At 34.1% G+C, this 17,698-nt stretch overlaps 2 protein-coding genes across 8 annotated transcripts in view; one reads left to right on the top strand and one right to left on the bottom strand.

Moving 5' to 3' along the window:
- NADK2 (NAD kinase 2, mitochondrial) overlaps positions 1 to 11,670 on the top strand; it is a 45,704-nt gene extending 34,034 nt beyond the window's left edge. For all 5 annotated transcript variants that reach the window (XM_025387220.1, XM_025387219.1, XM_025387218.1 and 2 more), the window contains 4 exons: positions 3,641 to 3,696; positions 4,464 to 4,517; positions 6,856 to 6,979; positions 9,233 to 11,670. In XM_025387220.1, coding sequence (XP_025243005.1) covers positions 3,641 to 3,696; positions 4,464 to 4,517; positions 6,856 to 6,979; positions 9,233 to 9,371 — 373 coding nt within the window. In that variant the 3' untranslated portion in view covers positions 9,372 to 11,670. The remainder of the gene's footprint in view (positions 1 to 3,640; positions 3,697 to 4,463; positions 4,518 to 6,855; positions 6,980 to 9,232) is intronic.
- Positions 11,671 to 14,324: 2,654 nt separating this feature from the next.
- Positions 14,325 to 17,698, bottom strand: part of SKP2 (S-phase kinase associated protein 2) — a 31,848-nt gene continuing 28,474 nt past the window's right edge. For all 3 annotated transcript variants that reach the window (XM_025387223.1, XM_025387225.1, XM_025387224.1), the window contains one exon: positions 14,325 to 16,227. In XM_025387223.1, coding sequence (XP_025243008.1) covers positions 16,014 to 16,227 — 214 coding nt within the window. In that variant the 3' untranslated portion in view covers positions 14,325 to 16,013. The remainder of the gene's footprint in view (positions 16,228 to 17,698) is intronic.

Raw genomic sequence — 17,698 nt, 5'->3', positions numbered from 1 at the left:
GTACCCCTATCTATCTACTTTTGTTCTATTTATTTTGAAGTTATTTTTCAGATACCATGTCATTTAATTCATAAGTAATCAATAAAAAAAAATTAGCCAAATAGTCTTTTGGAAAAAATAAGAAGTATCATTTTAAAAGATAGGTTAATAATTTATTTTCCTGAAGGCCAGTGAAAGGAACATTTCTAAAATGAATTTTCCAATAATTTTGTGAAAAAAATTAATCCTTTAATATGTTATAAAATTATTTTGTAACCATCTCATAGATTAAATTGAAAACATTACAGCTAACAGCTTTCATTTATGATGATAGCATCTTTCCTGTTGAACATGCTATGCTACTTTTTGAAAACTAGAGTGAAATTAGAAATAGAAATAGAAATTTCTGTTAGAAATAGAGATTGTCTTTACCCAGTATTCTTATCATAAAAAATGGGCAAAGTGGTATAATTGAAAAGAGTACTGGCCTGGAAGTTAAGAGACCTGATTAAACCACAGACTAGCTTTACATCTGTGTACAAATTTCCTTGTCTGCAAAATGCAGGAATTGGAACTGATAAAATAGTAAGTTTACTTTGCCTTCTGAACTTCCATGATTCTGTATGTTTATTTTTTATGCATTGTAATACAAGCTATGAGTTATATAGCCCCTGCTACTTTGTACTGTGCTAAGTACTTTTATATGTTAATTAATCCTTTTAGAAATCCTGGAAGAAAGTAGTAGCATTCCCATTTTATAAACGAGTAAATTAAAGGTTAGCAAGGATAATTTAGGCCAAAGTTATACAAGAAGTAAGAGTCAGAACCTGGATATAAGTACAGGTGTGCTGGACTGCAAAATCAGTGCCCTTTTCACTGTCATTACTACTTGTGCTGCTTCACAAGGGAAGGTCAGTTTTTAAATGGAAAGGGGGAGGGGTTCTGAGCTGTCTGTAGAGGTCACATAGTTGAAAGAAAAGTCACTAGGTTGTATTGAAGAATTATCAAGATAAATTTGTAATTAATCTTAGTGAAGTAGTGCTTCTGCTAGAGGCAATGGGGCTTCTGTCTGGGGAGGGGTGTAATTTTGATAGATTTTGATAGTTCAAGTTTTCAACCTTTCGGGGCATAAGGAATGACAGCCACTACAATGCTTTTAAAGCATTCCTCGCCTCCCACATGCACCCAGTAGTTGAGTCCTGTGTTGATGTTGCATTTCGATAAGTATGGTTAGATTAAAATCTCAGCCTTCTCTATGTTGCTTGTTAAAGTTTTCTATTATTTCCTGTGCTCTAGTATAAAAGTCTTTCTCACAAGCTATATCCTATCCCTGCCACCTTGGTTACTCAGTCTCTTCTCTACCAAGCCCCATGCAGCTTGCTTGCATCTAACATGTTCTCTACTGCAATTCCCATTCATCTTTTGTCCTTTTCTCTTCAAGAAATGTAGGAAGAGAAGGGAAGCCTAGGAGCCAGAGGGGCTGGGGAAAAGCTGTATATTTCTATACATTAATAATTTTTGTTTTTATCATACTACCATCTCTGAGCACATATTTTGTTCCAAGCTAATTAGATGATCTTGTTTAAATTCTCACAAATACTCTGGAAGTAGGTGATTTTATTTTCATAAGTAGAATCCAAAGTTTCATAAGTTAACTGACTTTCCCAAAGCCATGTGGCTAATAAATGGTGAAGTCATGATTTAAATTTTAAACCTATCTATAAACCATAGACCTCTGAAGACTCACAGGAAAGAAAAGATTAGAATAATCTATTTTTCTCTCTTTTAATTCTTGATAGAGAGGGGCTTGTTTTCTTGTATGAAATTCTTTAATCAGTCTTTACTTTTAATATGAAATGTGGAAATGTATGACTCACGGTAAGCTATTTGTTATAAAAGATAAACCACCAATCTCGGTGGCTTAACACAGTATAAGTCTATTTCTTGTTCTTGTAAAGTCTGCAGTGAGTGTTCCTGATTGGCAAGCAGCTCCCTGTAAGTGGTTATTCAAGGAGCCAGAGTTCTTCCATCACGTGGCTCTACCACCTTCTAAACATAGCTCCTCCGGTTGCTCTGCTACAGAAGGTAGAAGAGCATGGGGACTCCCCATGGGAGGCTGTGAGCCAGGCTTTGAAGTTTTATTCATCATGTCCACTCTGATTTCATTAGCTACAACTCAGTCACATGACTATATGGCATGAAGGGCTAGAAAATATGTGTTCAGGAAGAAAAACAGGTTTGGGGAAGAGTTATTCCGTGTCTGCATCTCCAAAAATTCTTCCACAGGAGACAGGATATAGGGGTGGTATTACACAGCAAATGTCTCTGAATTGTCCCATTATCATGTCAGTTCTCTGGTCAGTGGGGAATCAGGTTTACTCCGTACATTGGGAGAAGTACTACAGAGCCAGAGCACCATATATTTCAATTAGTTTCTTTTTAAGATTGTTCTCAGTCCTTTTTCTCCATACATGCTGCCCTACCAGACTTTAAAGTAAGGATGAAGATGTGTTTTTAGGAAATGGAGCTTTAGTAGTTGATGAAGATGTGATACTCAGTTTGTCTTCCAGTTTGGTAGTAGAGGTTGTATCTGATTTTAAATGGGAACTCTTAGAGTGGTGAAGGTTGTAGACCTAAGAAAAAAGTTCTCATGTTTTTGCATTTCTCCAAACATGAAGGGTACAGGGTTAGCAGGTATAAGAGTATCTCTTATTCTCCCTCCCTCAAAAAGTTGAGAGACAGTGATTTAGGTTTAGGGTTGTGTTGACTCATGTTATTCCTGTTCCTTGGGATTATCTGTTGAGATCATGTATGAAGAGTTATGAGGCAGTAGAAGAATTCAAAATTACTGGGAATTTTTTTTTTAAAAAAACAACCTTTTCTTAGTGATCTTTATAGACCCCCAGGACAGAACTGTTTTGAAAAGTTATTCATGTTTGTATTAATGCTTGGTTTTTAGTGGTTAAGCAAGGCATTGCACATGTAGAATATTTCTTCCCTTTAAGGAAACTATTTTATAACTTAAAGTATAATTTAATACTTAAAGAATATGTTAAAAGGTACAAAAGGGTATACAGCAAAAAGCTAGTCTCCTTTTCATTTCGTATCTGTAGTGCTTATCTCTAGATTCACACTATATATATATATATTTTTTCTTAAAATGGAACAATATATACACTATATGATGCCTTTTGTTTTTTAACTTAGTATTTTGGTTATTCTTACACATCACATATATTTGTATTCTTTTTTAATATCAATGAGTAGCTATAATTTATTTAATTAGCTTTCTGTGGGTTTCTATATTTGAGTTGTTTTGCTGTTATAAAGAGCGTTTCAGCTAATAATTTTTGTACCTATCTTTGTGTATTATAGATGGAGGTATATTTTAGGTTAAGTTACTAGATTGAAGAATATGTTCATTTTAATTTTGATAGTGCATAATTGCTCTCCAACTGCAATATCTCTGTTCCCATAAATGTACGAAAATACTTGTTTCATCATACCCATACTAGTACATTATTTACCAGTTTTTAACTTTGTTCATTTAGAACTTTCTCCAATTTCTAAGAATTTTCTATATTTTAAGTAGGTTATTCATTTGTGATTTTTAGCATGTTTTTAGAATTAAAACTAAAAATTTTGTGATTTTTGTTTCTAGGTCATTCAATATTAACAGGGTTGCAACTCAGGCAGTAGAAGATGTTTTAAATATTGGTGAGTACCAAAACAGCTATTACAGCAGTCCCCTCTTTTCCGCAGGGCACATGTTCCAGGACCCCCAGTGAATGCTGAAACCTTGGATACTACCAAACCCTTATACTATGCATTAATTTCTTTTTCCTTCTTTACAATATCATGGATAGAAGATTCATATATCTGATTGTAAATCTTAGCAACCTCAGCATATGACCTTTTTCTTTGAGAACATTCACCTGTTCATGCAGAGAAAGCATTTTATGGCTTCTCTTTGGCATATCTCATTTGCCGACATCACTACTTGTGCCTTGGGGCCATTATTAAGTTAAATAAGGGTGACATGAACACAAGCACTATGATACCATGACAGTCAATCTAATAACCAAGTCAGCTACTAAGTGACTAATGGGCCAGTAGCATGCACAGCATGGATAAGCTGGACAAAAGGATGCCTCACATCCCAGGTGGGTTAGAGCAGGACTGCGTGAGATTTCACCATGCTACTTAGAATGATGTGCGATTTGAAACATGAATTATTGATTTCTATAATTTTCCATGTAATATTTTTGTATCATGGTTGTCTGCCGGTACCTGAAACTGGAAGAAAGCAAAATCATGGAAAGCAAAAGTGCTAATAAGGTCAAGGGGGGACTACTGTTTATGATAATATGCTATATAATGTATACATGCTATTTTATATTAGCTATTATGTTATATAATAACATATATGTATTTATAACACATATACATTTTAATCATACTTTCCTCCTTTCCTTTTTCAATAGCAAAACGACAAGGAAATTTGAGTCTTCCATTGAACAGAGAATTGGTAGAGAAAGGTCAGTGACAATTGGTAATAATCACTAACAGTTTAGTTCTATTTCAGTTTTAAGAATGATAGTGTGAAGTGTTATTTAATTAGCAAAGTACTTTTTTTTTTTACTCAAACATGCTTTTAATATGATATCCCCTTAAATGTCTTTAAGCAACATAAAGATTAAAGTTGGACTTGGTTGTTGTGATTTTTAGTCAGCCCTGAAATACAACTCTTAAGTCAAAGCAGTATAACTGCAAACATGTCCTGGGGGATAGGGAATTACAGAAAAATCTTTATCTCACAAATAGTAAGTGCATAGCTAAATTCACTGTGCCATTAATATCCTCTGAATGAGATAGAATTCACTGAGCTATGAGTGCTTATTTTCTTATTCACTCAACTATTCTTTTTAACATTCTTCTCCCTAGTTTTGCCTGATTACCTCAAGATTCCTTTAAGAGAATTAGCGCTGTTAGAGAAAGAATACTTATCAAGAAATCTGAAATCGTAGGTTCCAGTTCCAGATCTACTACATCAGCTGTGAAACTTGGGCAAGGCTGTGATCCTCCACAGTTGGAAAAAGAGGGGGTTAAAGTAGATCATCTAGCTGGTGTTTCTAGGAGTTCTTCAAATGTATTCTTTACATTCGGTTTAAAACAATTTAAATTTTTAAACTGAAAAACACATTTGTTTGATTTGCATGTCAGATTGTAACACACTGAAGTCTACTTATCTACCAGGATCATTCTTATATGCACCTCAAATTAAAGCTATTTTTTGCTATCTCCATTGAAGGATATCCTAAAATTTCAAGGTAGATTGTTTTTTATAAAACCACAAACCAAAATGTGTTTAAAGTTACATCTACATACCTATGTAAGGATCTTCTCAACATATATGACAAAAAATATATAGACATAAAGTGAATATTGATACATGTAAGACTGCAGCTGTCATCCATAAACATAAATGCTTGGATTTGAGTTATCTTAACAGCCTCATTCTCATTGGTTACCTTAAAATGAGTTAGCAATACCTTCTAACCTGATACAGTATTTTAACAGTGTCAGTTTATCTTTATTGTTAGGTTTCCACATAAGACTTCCTTTTTTGGGGGGACAGTTTGCCTCTAAAATAGTTTGAAAAAAGAAGCAAATCTCTCAAGCCCCATTCAGCCTTCTAAAATGGATTCTGGTCTCCTTCACTCAATTTGAGACCTACAAGATTATTTTAATCATGGTTCATGAATTAGCACCAGCAGTAAATCTGTATGAAAGGAAAGTTAGGCACATAGAGTAATTGTTTCTTAATTATATAATTCAACTTAAAAAACAATATATATAAAATAACTGAAATTTATGTCAGGTATATATATAAATTAAGGGTATATATACACACACACAGACACACATATATACACATACATATACACACATATATATGTATCATTGTGATTTTCTTCTTTTAATAAACATACCAAAGCTTTACTTTGATGAATGGCATTCCTTTCAAGATTTGACTATCTTTAGAAGCAACAGTGAATGCCAGTGATGCAATCACTGTTACAGACATTTGTGAAATTACTCCTTTGAAATTTCTTTCAGAGCTAGCATGCTTTTTTGTGGTGTGTCACGGAGCCAAAGTTTTATTTTTGTGAGTGAATTAGATTTTTTTTAAAGCCAGTAATTCAAATGAAACTTTCGTAAATAAGGTAGATTATCTGACAGTCTTTTAATTTTTTTAACGTAGTACTCAACTAAACTTCCTTTCAGGCCTGATATCTTTGTAATTTTCTCAACCAATTTGTGCTTTGTATTCCAGCCTTCATGTGCCTCTTGATTAGAGAGAAAGGTCCCAAAGATTTCTAAAAAATATGTTGATGTATTGGAGAAAGGATATTGCCTGTTGTCGTTTGAGACTGCATTTTATATCGACGCTGTTTGCTTATTATCATAGTTATGAGCTCCTTGATGTGGTATTTTGGAAAGAACTTGGTAGGGCAATATGGCAACTCAAGTTCCTTTTTTGAATGCATCTATCTAGTTCCTCCATTGTTTAATTACAAGCTCTGAAGCTAGTGGTTTTTTTTTTTTTTTCTTTTTCCCCAATTGTACCTATTTCTACTGTATTGTGGGTGATGTGTGTTTCTGTGGGCAAATCATGGTACCTAATTCTTATTTATAAGGTTTTTTGTTACTGTTTTTAATGGAATATGTGTTATGAGTTTCAAGAACCTTGTTCCCAAATAGACTTTTGGAACTGAATTAATTTTAAATGGGGGATGGCATCTATTTTTTGTTTTGCCATTCTCAGAAGTGACCATCTTTTATTGAGTGTGGTAATATTTTTTTTCTTTGTAGTAACAAATGAATATAATGAATCACTGCTCTACAGTCCAGAAGAACCAAAAATACTTTTCAGTATTCGAGAACCAATAGCAAATAGAGTTTTCTCAAGCAGTCGTCAGCGTTGTTTCTCCTCAAAGTAAGCATCCTCGGTCTGACTTCTGACTATTGTCATCCCTTTCATTGTTACAAAGCACACTTGGTTTGAAAACAATTTAATTTCATTAAATTTGCTCATTCAAACTTAATCTAGCAGGAAAAGTCGAACCTGTGAAAGTAATAAGGTATCATGCTAACCCGGCTAAAATCATATTTTCTTGTACACTTACTGTGCCATTTTAGAGAAGCTAAAACTTAAGTGACTAGAAAGGGTACAGTTATTTATTTCAGTGATTTGTTGGTTTTTAAAAAATGAACCAAGACACAATAATTGTAAAAGAAGCTGAATAGAAAGCCCCTTCTTTTTCATAAGCTGTAGAATAAAAACACGATAAACACTGATAGAAAACTTAGATTGCATAGCAATAAACCTTTAGAATAGTTTTCATTTCTTTTAGGTTTTCCCTAAAAGTGACCTCCCACCTATTGAATTTGCTTCATTTTATTTTTGGGGAGAGAGGATATAAAAAAGTGGATATAAGTTCTTATTTTGTAAAGGTTCCCCAATTTTCCAAATTAACAAGAAAATCTAAAATTCCGAGAAAATGTCATCTATCTCATGGCAAGCAGAAAACAGCTTAAGTAATTACAAATTGCTGACCTCAGTGTACATATTTTCTCTTTATAGACATACAATTAATTTTTTCCCCAGGTTAGACACAAATAAGGAAATTTATCTTAAAATTCACGTTGTCATTTGACAGTTAATTTGATTAATCTACAGATCTCTACTCAGTTTGAGTGAGACGACAAAGACTCCTTCAAAGATATATACTACTTATATTTAAGTTTTTGCTAATAGGAGAATAGCTTTGTGATTTTGACAGTTGGAAAGGATTTCTTAAACATGTCATAAAAAGCACTGTAACAACAAAAGATTGATAAATTGAACTACACTGGAAGTAAGAACTGCCAGTAATCAAAAGATACAATTAGGAAAACAAAAAGGCAGAGCGAGAAAGATATTTTCAGGACCTATATCCAGCAATGGGCTCATAGCCAGAATATTTAGTATATAAAAATTCCTACTGACAATAAGAAAAAAGCAGGCAACGTGATAGAAAAATGGCCAAAGTCAGGCATTTCACAAAAGGTGATATTCATATGGCTAATAAACATATGAAAAACATGATCTTATTATTCATCTGGGAAATGCTAATTAAAACTACATAATACACTACCATATACACCCACCAGAATGGCTAAGGTACCAGTTGTTGGCAAGGAGGAGTAACTACAACTTTCTGTATATTCCTAAATTTCTGTTAGGAATATATAGCTTGGAAAATTGTTTGGCAGTTACCTAGCAAACCTGCACATAGCATACACAGTGATCCAATAATTCCCCTTTGAGGTATATATCCAACAGAAATGTATGCACCAACAGAAATATGTGCACAAAGACATTCAAGAATATTCATAACCGCTCTACTCCCAATAGCCAAAAACCCAAATGTCCATGAATAGTAGAAGAGAGATGAATTTTGGTGTTTTCATACAATAGAAGTGATTTCATACATTATTAAAAATGAACACACTACTATTAATATTACACATAATAACATGGATGAATTTTGCAAACATACTATTGAAAAGAAGACAGACACCACTGTGCATATTATATTCTTCCATTTCTATAAAGCTCAAGAACAGACAAAGCTATTACTACTACAGTGATAGAAATTAGGAAGGTAGGTATGCTTGAGGAGGGAGCAGGATAGTGACTGGGAGAAGGCAGTGAGGGAGCTTCTGGCAAGCTGGGTAACAGTTGATTCCTGAGTTGGGTGATCATAAGTGTGTTCACTGAACTGTACATTAATAATTATGTATACCTGTATACATATACACATACCCAACTGTTCTGTATATGTGTTATACTTCAGTAAAAATGTTACATGAAAATAGTTAACACTCTTGTTCAATACTTAGTATTTGTGATGTTAGTAATTCAACATTCAATCGTATGAAAACAGCCTGTGAGTTCAGTCAGGTCTGCACTTCTTTACTGCTGAATGCTTGTGTGAATGGTGCTATCCTGAACATTTGCGTTTGGAGACCTTCATAATATACCCATATATTTACATAGTCACTAATTTTCTCATACCAGTGAACAACTTGATTTTTAAAATGGAGGCCCAAGTGATGTGCGAGGTTAAAATTCAGGATTAAAATAACCTATTAGTTAAGATTAAGAAAACTATTACTATTTAATGAGCTATTTCCTTCTGCCTAGGGTTTGTGTTCGTTCTCGTTGTTGGGATGCCTGTATGGTTGTGGATGGAGGAACTTCTTTTGAATTTAATGATGGTGCAATTGCTTCGATGATGATCAATAAAGAAGATGAGCTTCGAACTGTGCTTCTAGAACAGTGAAGGATTTCCTCATGACAAATTTTGATTACTGGAGAAAATACTTTTACTTCAGAAACGGCCTACCAGTCGTAAAGTGACATTTTTTTGGTTATTGTTGAGACTACTTGCCTGTGGGCTCAGAAGTGAGATTTGCATTATTCTTCTGTTGAATTCTGATAGAAAAAAAGACATTCACTGTATAAGAAAATGGATGGACTGAACTAATTAGAATTGATAGCAGTGAAATTTTTATATTGCTTACAATTGGTAACCAAGAGTGCTGATATCTTTTTAAATTTATAGGGGCAGGCTTAAATAAAGGACTAAATATTTAGGATTTGAAACTTAACTGTATAAGTGTTTTTTCCTTCCCTTTCCTCCTAATTGTGGGATTGTCAGAACTGAACACATATCATTTGATTAGTGCATATTTTTTATAGTACCCGAAAATCAAGATTTTGAAAAAATTTTCATGACAGAGAATTTTGATAAATCCTGACATTGACCTAATTGACATAGGTAAATATGTTTGTATATGTGCTAAGAATTTTCTAATTTCAGAACACAAGGATGATGTTATGATTATTGATTTAAAAATTTCAAATAATCATTTTTGAAATTATAGATGAATGCTTTCATTTGAGTTTCATTCCGTGTAATTTCAGCAGTGCTGGGTGAAATACAGATATCAGAACAAATCATGATGCTGTTACAAATGTATTAGTTATCCAATAAGTGTTTTAAGTCAATTTTTAAAAAAATGACGTGAGTCCTACAGGTTTCTTCCGTCTTTAAAATGCTCAAATTTTAAAGATGGAAGAAAGATTCAGAGACTAAAAGGATGAACTGATTAGACATTTTCTGTTAGGAGTTTGGTAAAATATTGTAAACATATTTTTACCTGTGTTAGGAGTATTATCACAAATAATGGATTCTTTAATAAATATGTAAAACACAGTAGTTTTAGAATTGCCTTCCTTAGTAGTGTGGTTTTCACCTAGCTTATACTCCAAGTTTTACAGAATTGCTTTTAGGATAAAATGTTAGGACTTTTTCCCCACGCCCCACCCCATTATGAGAATTCCTTTATTTTTGGAGGAAATTATCTAATTCTTGATCTACTTATAAGTAATCCTAGAATTTTTGCCAAAAGATCCTGTCATTGCATAATGAAACAGTTGGTATTCTCATGCCATTGTTCAAAGTCATGTGTTTCTTTCACTTGCTGCTGAAAATTTCTGTTCAGTCATTAACAGATATTTATTGAACACCCACTCTGTGCCATGTACTACTATGTCAGGTGCTACATATGTTGATGATTCGAAACAGACTCTATCCTTATACAATTTTGAGTCTTGTGGGCTCAGAAGTAAATTCTGTGAAAGCTGGATGGATAATCAAATTGAGTGCTCTTAGTTTTGCCAATACTTAACATGTTCTTATCAATTTTTTAAAATAAATGTTAATGTACAAAGTTAATCTAGGTTTTGATATATATCCAGAGAATCAATTTTTCTTAAAGTATCTGCATAGACATTCATAGCAAAGAACTTATGACATACCAGATAGAAATACATTAAAATGTAGTGTTTTCCCAGAGCTGGATCTAGTTTCTGGCTTTTTGTGTTTTTTTTTTTTTTTTTTTGATATACATAAGACCACTTTATAAAGAAGCTCCACACTATAGAACCTCCCCTCACAGGCTCAAAATACCTTCTTTTTTTTTTTTTTTAGAGACGGAGTCTTGCTTTGTCGCCCAGGCTGGAGTGCAGTGGCACAATCTCAGCTCTGCAACCTCCATCTCCTGGGTTCAAGCGATTCTCCTGCCTCAGCCTCCCAAGTAGCTGGGATTACAGGCATGCAACACCACGCCTGGCTGATTTTTTGTATTTTTAGTAGAGATGGGGTTTCACCATGTTGGTCAGGCTGGTCTCAAACTCCTGACCTTGTGATCTGCCCACCTCAGCCTCCCAAGGTGCTGGGATTACAGGCATGAGCCACCATGCCCGGCCTTAAAATGCCTTCTTAAAGAAAAAATGCCAGCTCCATCTTTAATCTCAAGGAAATCTGATTGTCCAAATAGATCTGTTAATATGTAACATATTAATAGGTAACTTGCTGTGTAAAATTTTAAGCCATATTCTAAAAGGTTTTAAAAATAATGTGCTCCATTTGTGATAAAATTTCTAACATTTCTGCTCTGTGGTGGGGATTTAGTTGTAAAAATGAGAGGCAAAGGAATGTTAGCATAGCAAAAATGTGTTTGAATGAGTTAACCTTTTAATGGCAACCCTATGTGAATAAAATTACACCACTGTTACCTCTTCTTTTTAACATTTCTTATTTCCCTAACTCTCCAGGGTCACTATTTGAAAACTAGTTTTCACAAAATGTTATGTTTCAGAAGTGTTTCCCCACCGCTGTGTACTATTATTCTGTGCCCTGTTTACTTCATTGACTGTTAACATTTGACATAGAATGATTAGTTATTAAATCAGAGGGTGAAGTGCTTACCTGGTCAATGTAGACTCTTCAGATAATTTTGACTTAATATTTTTGATACTCCTTGTGTATTTACATTCATGGCCCCTGTACATTAAATCATATTACATGTTTTACTGCATTGATTTCACTTTTTAATAAGCAGAAAGAGCCTGCGAACACATTTTTATTGTAAAATATCCACTTGAGTTGAAAAAGTTGTCAAATACAAGTTTAAGGATCCGTTATATATTTTGCTCAGTTGTGAAAATAATGTACATTTAGAAATTAAATCACTTAAATTCATTCAATTGTACCAATATTTATGCATCCTTATACTTAAGAATAGCATCTACCAAGACAATTTTACAAAAAAGATCTCAGGGATAATGCAACACCTAAATATAATGGTTGGGGAGGTAAGAGTAAATGTACTAATGAATTGCCGAACTAAAGAATAGTTCAATTTTATTTTTTCAAAGGCTGTTTATTCTTGACTTTAACAGTAAAAATACTCAAGGGATTAGGGCATAAGTCAGTGAGAGGGCTTTTTAAGTTTTCTACATTAAGGTGTGAAGAGTTTTTAAGTCTTACGGGCTTTAAGACTTTTTTTTAAAGAAAATCACTGACTAAACAAGCTAAAGTAGAAGAGCATATTGTAAGTGTTAATATGAATACCTTAAATATAGTGATTTTAATGCTCAAAATTATAATTTAGATATCTGGTATTTAGAGAAATGTAAAAATATCAGCATTTTAGTATTTAGATTTGCTAAAACATAGTAATTCAAAGCAGTTATGTTTTGAGTTATCATTAGTACAGGCTTTTAGGTCTTTGACTTGTATCTTGAAGGGTTAGTCTCTTGGTGAAGAAAACTTTGACTTTCTGGGATATTTGGCTAGGTGGGGATTGGAATAGTAAAGAAAGAGGAGGTTGTCATTTTGCTTGTTCCATGGTTAGGGTAAGCAGTGACAAGAGGGTTCTTTCTAGTTTGCCCAGTCTCTAGACTACTTGCCTTTCTTTCCTCACAGGCTCTGCATCTTCTCCTGGGCTGTTGTATCCTGCACATTGTAGGTGGTCAATAAGTGTTGAAGTGTAATTGGGTTCACCAGGATAGGACACAAGTGCTTTATCCAGAAATAAAGTTTTGCACTTGGCCAGTGTCTCTTATGTCTCTGGAGCTTGTGGATAGGATCTATTAGGAATCAAGAGTGCAAGAGCAGGTAAAGTGACAGCAGTAAAAATGAAACAGGTGTGTCTCGGAATAGAACAGAATATTACTTATCAGGTGTCTCCTTGATTAAAAAAAAAAAGAAAAACTTGATGATACAAGCCTCTAGAGCACTGACACTATTGACATTTTGTCAAGACAATTCTTTGTTGTGGGGGGCTGTCCTGTAGTCAGCAGCATCCTTAGCCTCTGTTGCCTATATGCCAGTAGCACTTCTCATGACCACCAAAAATGCCTTCACATGTTACCAAGTATCTCCTGGGTGGGAGAAAATCACCCCTGGTCTAGAGCTTTTTGTTGCTAGATCTAACTACCGTTTTATGGGAATAGGGGACAGATTAACCTATCATTCCAGGGATAGACGCAAAATCCAGAATGTAGAACACAGGACAGATAACATAGTTTCTTCAATAAGTAAGTTACAAGGAAAGAAAGGAAGAAACTCTAAGATTAAGATTTAGAGAATTTAAATGCAGTAGGTACACCATGTTTGGATCCTGAGCAAAATAAACCCACTGAAGAAAACACGAGATAACTGAGGAGTTTTCGACACCATCTTGATATACCATGCTTCAGGATTCATGCAGGAGAATCCCTATCTTTTAGAGGTTTATACTGAAATAGTTATGATATTATGGTCTGGGTTTTGCTTCAAAATTATCTGTATTGGAGGGGAATGGTTGAGACCATGGATTAAGTGAGATTGGCCAGGAGTTGACTGTTGAAACTGGATGATGGGGTCCATCATATTCTCCCTTTTTTTTTTTGGCATATGTTTGACGTTTTTCATCATTAAAAAAGGCAGAGTGGTGTTAGGACCAAGACAATTGGGTGATATTCAAGAATCACCATTCTACCATTTGAATGGAAAGGTTCAAAAGGAACAGAATTCCTGGAAGACCTCTGGGCATACAGTGAACATTCAAATAGTTTCTGAATGACAATAAAATACATAGTATAACCTAATCAAATATATTTTTAAAATGCTACTAGCTGACTTTTATTGATAGTACCCCTTTGTCACTTGAATTCAAAGGTTTTGTAAGTATATTACTACTGGAAGCACTTTAAAGATAAGCCTGTATTAGCCCCTTTTAAAAAGGCATTTTTTTTTTCAATGTGATAAGCATATGAAGTAGAAAGGTCAAAACAGGGCTCTGTTTTGAAGAGTCTTATTTAGAGGTATCTAAGCCAAATGGCACACCACATTAAATGCTTTCAAATTTTAACCACAACACTTAAAAAAGGAATACAACTTAGCTTAAGTACTCATTTTTATAAAAATGTGTTTATTTTAAAACAAGTCTATAAAAGTAGAAATCACATACAAAAATACAGATTGCTCTGACATGTTGGCAAAATAGCTTATGGCTGGACTTGAGTTTGGAAGTTCTGTATGTTTGAGGGCATCTGGATGTTAGAGTCCAACTGGATCCTAACCCCAGCTCTTGTCACTAACCTGTAAACAATAATTTCAAGTAGTATTTAGCACTTTTTAACTACTAAGAAATTGAAGCATAATCATTTCCTGTGTAACCCAACTTTAAAATCTTCGTTAGGTCTAAGCAGATAAAGGCACTTCATACTATGTTTCTAACATTACAATTTTTGATTAAAAAAAAAAAAACAGTTAATACAAATGACAGGTTTTGGCTTTTTTTTTTTGTCATTACATTTTGAACATATGAAGTCATCAATTTAAACTAGTTTTTGTGATTTTTAAGAAGTAGAATTTGATCTTTTTCACTTCTCTGTACCAGTTTAGAAAATATATGTATCACTGATGGTATCAAAAGGTCCCACATCTGGATTTTAACTCTTATGTAGGTATAAGTAGTGCTTACTACTGAAACTCCATGGAACATATACCTGCTTCTATTGTATTATTTCTGATTGAAGAGAAAATGCAGTTCCTCTTAGGGAACTGTAGGTCTGATGACCTTAAAAATGGATAGTTTCAAACAATTATTGGTGAGAGATCATTTAAAAAAAGACAATTTAAAATACTTGATTCCAGAGTAATAAAAAAGTAACCTTAAGAACCTCAGCGCTAAAGGAAAACAGCAGGCAACTTCAGAATTCTTCCATCCAAATTTTCAAGAATACAGACTGGATTAATACCACCTTTCTAAAACAAAGCAAGTCATTTTAAAAGCTAAAGGACCCATGTTAACATAATTTGATTATCAAGTTAGAAAACCACAATTATATTTCTCATCTAATTTAGATTCTGGAAACAGTAACTTAATGAACATTACAGGATACTTCAAATTAAGCTGTCATAGAAAACTGTCTCCTGGGCCTTCAAATCCTATACCAATTCTATACCTCTGGGTTTTGTAATGTTTAGTCTTCTGTAAGTTTTAAGGTGAATTACATGGGATTACTTATTTCTATTAACCTAATTTCAAATCTAAAGGCAAAATTAAAATGCATTTTTCTCTTTCCTATTCCCAGAAAAGATGGCCTTAGACGCTACTATCCTATGATTCTCTTTTTGTTCAGCTCATAATACAAATAGCTTATTGTTGTTCTAAGCTGTCTTATAAAGCAATACTATAAAATTAAATAGATAAAAGTTATATGGGCTATGAAGATTGTTTGCTGGTGGTAATTTTTAAGCTTGATTCTGAATAGACTTAATAAGAAGGGTACTTGGAAGAGGTGCCTCAAATTTTGCTCTTTAAGGTGTCTTGAAATTATAGGCTCACTCTCCCAAAATTTCAAAAGGCCTACAACTTTGGCTCTTAAGAGCAAAGCAGTGATAGAAGCTTTTAGAATCATTTCAAAAAGCAAGATTTCATAGTTTTCCCCCTCAAATGGTTCACTAGTATACTTGCAGAATGAAGGCAAAGGGAAAACCAAGAATAAAACTAGCTAAGTACTCCAGCAACTGGGCTTCCTGCTTATTTTCCCTGTTCTAAAGAGGCACCATCCTGCAATAAATACTTCATAGACAACTGGGCTTTTGCAGTGTCAGTCGGCACTTGATGCCCCATATCTCCTGGTTCTTTTTGTTGCCAATAGTTGGCCTGGCAATGGTGGTGAAATGGGAGCAATTAATTTGCAGGTGAGGAAGGGCTTCTTTTAACAGTTGAAGGGTACCGTCTGGCACGATTCCAAAAACTTGTAGTGTTTTCAGTGTGGGAATTTCTCCAAGTTCACTGGAAAGGAAGACAAAGACTTTCAGAATGGCAGTATCTATGGAAACTGTTTGACTAGAATTATATGACCCAAATTTTACAATTTGTATCATCTACAAAATGCAGTCTGAAAATACAATTTACAATAAATGATTTGAGAAAATAGCAAATTAAACTGGGAAGCACAGACCATATCGCTTGAGCAACAGGCATTAGGAAACGCACTGCTGCATTTTATTGAATGAGGTTCCTAATAACCTTAGAAACTCAGGTTTCTTTAAGAATCCAACCATATTTGCTTCCTTTCTCCAGTTGTGATTTATATAGTGATCTGAATAGGGTTACTGTATTATGAGAAGAAACTAGCAAGTGAGGGATGGTAGAAGCAAATGTTTTACTGTGGCACCAGCTGGAACCACCACAGGTTACATGCAAATTAAGGATATGAACTTGACCTTTATTTGAACTAGGCTCATCTCTCAAAGGGAGATGTTGTCAGGATTGATGAACTTCTTAATAATGGTTCATAGTCAACAAGTCCATTATGTGTGATGAAAACTATCACTGACTTCCCTAAGATATTTTAGATAGGGTTATGTAGTTGGGTACAGGTGGAGAAAATGGGTTAAAAATCACACCTTTTATAGGAGGCAATAGCCATCTTACCTCCCTACATATTACCATTTTTTTCTGCATAGATAAGCCAGTCCCTTTAGGTATTTCACATTAGATGAAATTCAACCCTGTTAACAGTGAAATTCTGTTTCACAAATTCAGTTTCTCAAATTCTGTTTCTCCAAAGTAAATACTGTTTGGTGTTGGTAATGATTTTTTTCTTCTTAACTCAGATCTATGTGCCTAGAAATTCAACTCTCTGATCTGTATTTGCTCACGGTTGGGACACACAGTACAAAGTCTCAGGAAAGGGAACATTTATTTTGGAATTTCAACAAAATCCTACTACAGATCAATGAGCACCTCAATGACCTAAAGTCAGAAACATCCTTTTTATCTTCACATTGTCAATAATTACTTTAAAAAAGCCCCAAACCTTCCTTGTAACTGTCACCTGACCTCCAGTCTTTCTTCCTTCTAGCCTGTTCTATATACTAATTTCCAAGGCATCTTCCTAAAGCCTAGCTCACGTTAGTCATTCATCTGCTCCAAAACCTTTGATGCTTCTCTCGTGTTTACAGAACCCAGGCTGTTCAGCTAGTCTGAAGACCTTCCGTGTCTAACCTGCTCTTCCAGTCTTCCCACTACTCCCCGAAATGTATTTATTCTACATTCCACAAGGTGTCTTAAACCCCACAAATGTTTAATATACGTTAGCTGAGTACAGGATGAAGGCTAATTTACAAAATAAAAGTACTATCCAAATGAAATAAATATGCTTGTTCACAAGGGGACAGTAAGATCTAAAGGCATATAACCAAAGAAAATCAGAAAGAACAAATTGCTGTCATTAAGTAAACTGCTTTCTGGAATGTAG

The sequence above is a fragment of the Theropithecus gelada genome, chromosome 6 (assembly GCF_003255815.1).
Source record: "Theropithecus gelada isolate Dixy chromosome 6, Tgel_1.0, whole genome shotgun sequence".
NCBI lineage: Eukaryota > Metazoa > Chordata > Mammalia > Primates > Cercopithecidae > Theropithecus > Theropithecus gelada.
Note: the sequence above shows the minus strand (reverse complement) of the source record. Positions and strands in the feature narration are given on the sequence as shown.